Source organism: Musca vetustissima, unplaced genomic scaffold (assembly GCF_032173495.1).
Source record: "Musca vetustissima isolate MV318-11 ecotype Yass unplaced genomic scaffold, APGP_CSIRO_Mvet_v1 utg28073, whole genome shotgun sequence".
NCBI classification, from domain to species: Eukaryota; Metazoa; Arthropoda; class Insecta; order Diptera; family Muscidae; genus Musca; species Musca vetustissima.
The window spans coordinates 100,752-107,478 of NW_026889534.1; the positions used below are offsets into that span (position 1 = coordinate 100,752).

Below are 6,727 nucleotides of genomic sequence, written 5' to 3' on the forward strand. Positions count from 1 at the left end.
ATTTATAGAACCCCAAGATTTATCAGAAGGGTCTTGATATAATACGCAAGGCGTATACTTATACACAAAAAGTGATTATTTTTACATATTTTAGAAGAATAACCCCAAATTTTTCTTCTGAAATTTCTTGTACATTATTTCTTCGAACCAAAAACAAATAATTTTCCTCAATATCTTGTTTTGTTGTGGCTGTAATTTACAAACATGTACTACATGATAGTCAATATGGATTTAGGCGTAATCGTAGTACTTGTCGGTTTGACTGACAATGTAAGGAAGACTGTTGGTGGTTGTGGAGTATTATTGTCACTGGACCTTAAGAAGGCTTTTGATAGGATAAGTCACTCCATATTGGTTGATAAATTGCATCGTTTCTCCAATTTTTCTTCGTCAGTATGTAAGCTAATTGTTTCATATTTGTTTGGCAGAAAACAATATGTTAGTTGTAAGAATTGTTTTTCGAGTGCGTTGCCAGGGGTCCGTCCCTGGCCTCCTGCTATTTGTAATATATGTTAGTGATATGTTCAGTTGTTTTATTAGTAGAAGTTGTATGTTATTTGCGTTTGCAGATGATATACAAATATTATTTAAAGGAGAATATGTGTTCATGGATGTGCTGCAGTCATCGATTGATTTAACTGTTAATGTATTAGTTAAGTTGTTGTCTACCAAAAGGTTATGTATTTTGGCAATATGTGAGAAAATTTAATAAATGTTTCCATATATAGTTCCCCTATAGATGTTGTAAGCTCCATGAAGTGCCTTGGATTGTTGCTTGATAGTGGTTTGGTGTTTGATGTGCATGTTAATTCGTTAGTGTCCAAGGTAAACTTTATTTTACGAAATTTGCACTGTTTGGGCGTTGCATTGCCGAATAATATTAGCTGTGGCTTTATACTGCCCAAACTTAGGCTTTTGTTCCATAGAGTAATGCGTTATGTGTTTGTTCGTATGTTAATGAGATTCTTGGTACTTCGTTTGACAATCAGCTGTATGATGTTTTTCTATAAAAAAACCCAGGCCCCTTCCTCAGTAGTAGAACAATTTTCATTCAGTATGTCTGTGAGGAATACTCACAGACATGTAAGGGTTGCTCAGGTGTTCAATAGTTTGCCACAGGTTTTTAAAATATTCAGTGCTTCGTTAAAATGTTTCAAGAAAAACTAACTATTTTTTGTTTATATTTTCTTAAATATTTATATCTGATGTATCCTATGCCTAGTTTCAAATATTTTTATAATTCTTATGTTTTAATTTGAATTTATGAATTTATATCATTATATATGTTGTTAATTTTAGGTCTTTGGAGTAGTTCATGTACTGCTGTTTATGATATGATTAAGTGATATACTGTTTTTGGAGTAGATTAAGCTTTTGGAGTAGTTTACGAAGTTTTTGAAATCGCTCGTGACCCTTTGGGCTAGGTTCTCGTTTATGAAATAAATTGAATTGAAATTTTGATATTATTTGATTTATCGTGGTGTTTAGATTATGTAGATATGAATATAATAATTTTCTCATATTTTGCGAATTTTTTTTTTTTTTGCATATTCATATTTTAAGTTTTTAGTCAATATAATAAACGGCGTAATTTTAATATTTTTTTCTTATGCCCAAAATTAAAACCTCGATAACTTTTGTGTGCATCAACCAAAAATTTGATCGCGAACGGATTGTGTACCAAAAGTCATTGATGTTCTACGAAAACAAAAAAGTCAATTTTTTGAAAATGGAATATTCAAAATTTGGCATATAACAATCTTAGAATCACCTCTTGTATATACACACCTTTGGTCTTATCTTAAGGTTTTTTTACTTATCTAGCTGTCTATGAGGAATTTTACATGTACTGAGCACTAGTTTTTGCACAGTGCAACTAAAACAACACATTAGCTAATTACAACAATTCCCTTTTGTTCTTATTTTACATGTTTTGGCTAAATTGTCTCCTCAATTGTTATGTTCTCAACTCGCTCTCTCTCTCTATTTCTGTATCGACAGTAGTCGATTAAGATTAGTATTACCTATAAATAAGTTGTTACACCATGTCTATGTTATATGTTGTGGCAAAGATTTTTTTGAATTTTTAAAAATGTGAATTTCGAAGATTTGCTTGACGTATTCTAGAAATCCAATAAAATAAAACACAGTCCATATTGTGTTTAAATTTACAATGTAAAGATACGTTTATAAATTATTTGAGTTCGCAAGAAACTAATCATGAAACTCAATTCTTTCCATATAAATGACCTGAACCAGGGAGTGGGATTTCACTTTTTTTCTTTTTGTTTACCAAAACATTTAAAGAGCATCAAAAAAGTAGCATCTAAAAATAAATCGAAATAAGACAATTTGCTTCAACGTTTTACATTGCCGTACCCATAGGTTCTCACAAAATGGTATTAATACTGCATTACCATTGCCCGATGTCTTCCTCCCATATTTACGCCACTGATCAATAAAAGTTTTTTTCTGTTATCTGATGATTAGAATCGATTGATTTGTAAAAATATCAAATACGAAAATAAGAATAGACCAACAACCCGATGCAATGACTCTGCAATGTGAAAGAGTATTTCAAACAAATTGGCGATCTGCATCATTGCAGAACATCCTACTCGCCGCCGATTGCATAAAATTAATTTAATTCAATTTAAATTTGGAAAAAATTAAAAGTGATAATTAAAATAAAATCGCCGACATGTCTTTGAATCGTAATTATCGAAGAAAGTTAATGGAATACAGGAGATCGGTGAGGGAAACGACATCGGTGGCGAGTATGGAATTGACATCTCACCATAACGAACATCAATATCCAACAATTGACGTGCATATTGATGCAAATGGCACGTCGTCATCGAAGGACGCATCCGACACCTTGACTGTACTGGCTAGAATTACATCGAAGTATAAACACAATGGCTCCATATCATCTAAAACTACGCCATATAAATCAATTGGAGATTCTCTGGCATCCAAGACGGAGAGCCTCACTCTGAAGGACTCGGTGAACAATGAATCCAAGGATTATATGTACTCAAGCCCTCTTAAATCAAAAACTACAATCTATAGTGAATTAACAGGATCAAAAAACGAACAACGCAATGGAAATGTGAAAGGATTGTCGTATAATGAGTTACAGTCTCTCAGAAATGACACAAATTCGTCGGACTATAGTGAGTCCTTGATATCGAAACCTGCTGTGACATCAAAGAGTTATCTATCATACAATGAGTCACCTATGGTATCCTTCTCATTAGACAGCAAAAGTTCGTTGGCATCAAAGCATTCGGTAAAAGGATTGAATGCGTCCGATACACTTGCGTTACCGAAAGGGGGTTCGCCATACAGAACTAATTCACGCTCGCGATCTTCCTCTCCGCAACCAAACAAACTGAAGGAAGCCGCAAGTGCCAACAGTATGCTTTACGAACCAGTCGGAAAATATGTAAATTGGAGAAACGATCACACAATTCTGGCTTCCTTGCCATGGTGTTGTATTGGCGACCTAATGGCATTTTGCGACAAATACGAATTCAAAGCGGTAAGCAGCACAGCTAGCAGAACTCATGCCAACATCGTGAGCGAGGTACGTGCCTTATTAACCGGACCAGCTCCGTTTGCCGAGAACAAGCGGTTTCCTTCACACATCCGAAATCCAGAAAATTTGATGCTGTGCCTTGGTCGCAGTCCCAGCATTGAATATCATTTGGGCAGAATACAGAGTTCGTTTCGCAAGCCCCTTGAAACTCTATCTCCGGATAAACAACGTATAGCCAGACAGAACTTCCATTTGGCCATTAGGGAACTACGTTTGGATATATCAGCACGTCTCACTGGTCTCCGTTTATACGACCAAAAAGTGTTCGAGAGAGATTTCCATTTGACATGGGAGGATAATGCAGAATAGACTACTTCATCTATATATAAGTGTGCTTTCTCTCCTATAACAAATTTATATTAAAATAACATTCGTATTTGCGACGAAATAAACGTTTAGTTTGAATACACCTACCACCATACCATGTACTTTAGTTTACAAACAAAGCGAAAATAAACGGTTGATGATTGACAATTCGCACAACGACAACAACTAAAAAATAGAAAAAATAGGATACTAATACTATTAAAAATAACGACATTTTGCTGAAAGAAACCGAATATTGGACTGCAATATTTCTATTGCAATTATTTTCAAAATCAATACAAAATCAATACACTTCATACGTAATATATATTTTTATTTTTATTGACACTACTTCATAACAAATTAGGTAGGTACATCAGTTTGGACAAAAAACGTTCAACGTTTACAATTCTTTACAATCCATTGCCTTTGACACTTGTGTAAATTTGTAAATATAAAATATACGGTGGTTTCATATTGGATTATGCAAAATACATTTACTTATAGCTATTGTGGAACTGCAAAAATCTACGCTTTAAATGCGTATAACGATGAAGCGTTGGCAGACGGTCAGATCGCTTCAAGTAGTCAATGAACTAAATACGTATAGCTTGGTGAAATGCTGTTGTGCACATGAATACATTTTAACGGAGCGTAGGCGTAGGAACGAAGACTTTGGTAACACAGATAAGTTGACACACTTGATATAGTATGGTGTGGTGATAAGCAACACCAGCAATGTGTGTAGCCGAAACACTTGGTAATCTAGAAGAATTTTAATTTCATTTTTGTAGTCTTGGGTACATTGCGAATGGTCAAGGATATGCGTGTTCCTCTCGTTAGACAATCACCCATTTTATAGGTAGTCTCACAGTTTTCATAGTTGCAAATGCGATCGCATAACACATCACTTTCAACTTCGTCAATTGAATGTAAGTAGTCACTGTACAAATCATCTTTCAGTATAAGAAGGCTTCTTGGTTCCAGTATTAACTTAAAAAGGACCTCTCGCTTTCCACTGGAGTTCTCCTCGACTGTACCTTCAGGAGAGGAGTCGTGTGTCTCACGTTTGCTAAACTGAAGAATAGTATGCGAACCACAGGAAATCGTCATTATCAATGGATGAAATAACGGACCATCAGTGTGTGGCATTATTCCTTGACCAGCACGGTATTCATTTACAAGCACGTGATTAGCCTTTTGTGTTTCAAATAATCCTAAGTTGTTAATTTTGTCTACATACATTTGTAGCCACTGTGGAATCTCCTCTGCCAGCATTCCATTGGGATGGGGAACACCGCCATAATTAATCAGGCGACGGTTAAGCAATTGGGTCCACCTAGGTTTGGGTGTTCTTTCGACATGTGAAAGTATACGTTGTTCTTCTTCAGAGGTTATAAAATTTGGTATGTACATTGCGGTAGCGGGACACTGCAAAATGTACAACATAACGAAACATAAAATCACATTTAAAAATATTCACAAATTTTAGAATTACCTTTCGAACAATGAAATCAGAAAAATCCATTTTGATGTCAATTTATTTATAAATACAAATTCCAGGTCACTTGTTTACTGATGTACGATTCTAAATACACATAGCAAGGCAATCTGTGTGCATAGAAATACAAAAATGAAAACATTCGTAGTATTCATTGTGATAAATTATAAAATTATTGTTTCAGAAAACTTTCAATAATGCTCGTTACCATTCCAGGGATAAGACACTGTCGTGTAAAATTATAAATTGTTTATCGTTACTTTACCGGATCACAAGGATAAACGTAGTGTACCTAAAACATGAATTTTTGTCATATTATTTCTTACAATTAATTTGGATATTCTATACGAAATCAGAATGCCTATGTTTAGTTCTATTAACATACTCGTGTACGCAAATGCATCCCATCATAGTGCCACATAAAAAGAAAGTTATAACAACCATGTCCGCGAATGTGTTAACATATTATGGTATAGGGTAAGTGCTCCTAATGTCGGCATGTACCAGTACTCGGCATCAGTTGTATATAACTTCAAATAATTAAAAAATCCTAGCATTTAATATAAAAACTGCCTTAAATAATCCTCAATAATATTGTCATCTATCTCTTTGTGAAATTTTCATCGATCTAAGTTCAATTATTAGGCAGTAATTTAGGTTTTCAATGTGGTTCTTCCACCACTAGCATGTTTCTTAAGGAAAAATTAGTAAGCATGACTCGGAACTATATTAAAATTATATATTATTCACTCATCTTTTTATACTTGTTTAGGACATTCTAAGGAACACTTTATGATTTAAAATTATTAAGAAATATTTGGAATTATATTTTTATGGATGGCGCCCTTAGGAAAAAAATGACTATTTTCCTATATTCGGCAAATGGATGTATAATTTTTGCTCAGAATTGGTTTTAAATTTAAATATTTTCAACCTATAAAGTGAATGTATTAGCCATGCCGAGTATTGGATAACTATTTCCTAAAGTCGGCAGTATAATTTATAATTGTAATACTTTCATGAAATAAATCAATTAATTAAGTTAAAGATACAATTTTTCTTCAATTTCAAGCCGACTATTGAAACATGACATGTCGGCAGTTGGAAACTAGTGCCGACTATTGGCAAAAACACTATTTTTCCTAATTGTAAATTTGTTCAACCTTAAAAAATAATTCAAAATTTGTTACTGCCATCGGGAAGTAAACTAAACTTCGAATCAAATGAACCATAATACAATATAGTGGAAAAAAGGCACCCGGAGTGGCAAAAAATTCAAAATACGTAAATCCTAAAAGTGCCGACGATTGGTACACTTA

The 6,727-nt window shown here is 33.9% G+C and overlaps 1 protein-coding gene across 1 annotated transcript; it reads right to left on the reverse strand.

The window, feature by feature from the left end:
* Positions 1-4,667: 4,667 nt before the first annotated feature.
* On the reverse strand, positions 4,668-5,356 carry LOC133337222 (alpha-ketoglutarate-dependent dioxygenase alkB homolog 6). Its single transcript, XM_061545474.1, has one exon. It carries the CDS (start codon positions 5,354-5,356, stop codon positions 4,673-4,675), a length of 684 nt encoding a protein of 227 aa, XP_061401458.1. The 3' UTR covers positions 4,668-4,672.
* Between the last annotated feature and the right edge of the window lie 1,371 nt (positions 5,357-6,727).

Bases quoted from the DNA above. Each gene is read 5' to 3' on its own strand.
- LOC133337222 (XM_061545474.1), bottom strand. From the start codon at position 5,356: ATGTTGTACATTTTGCAGTGTCCCGCTACCGCAATGTACATACCAAAT.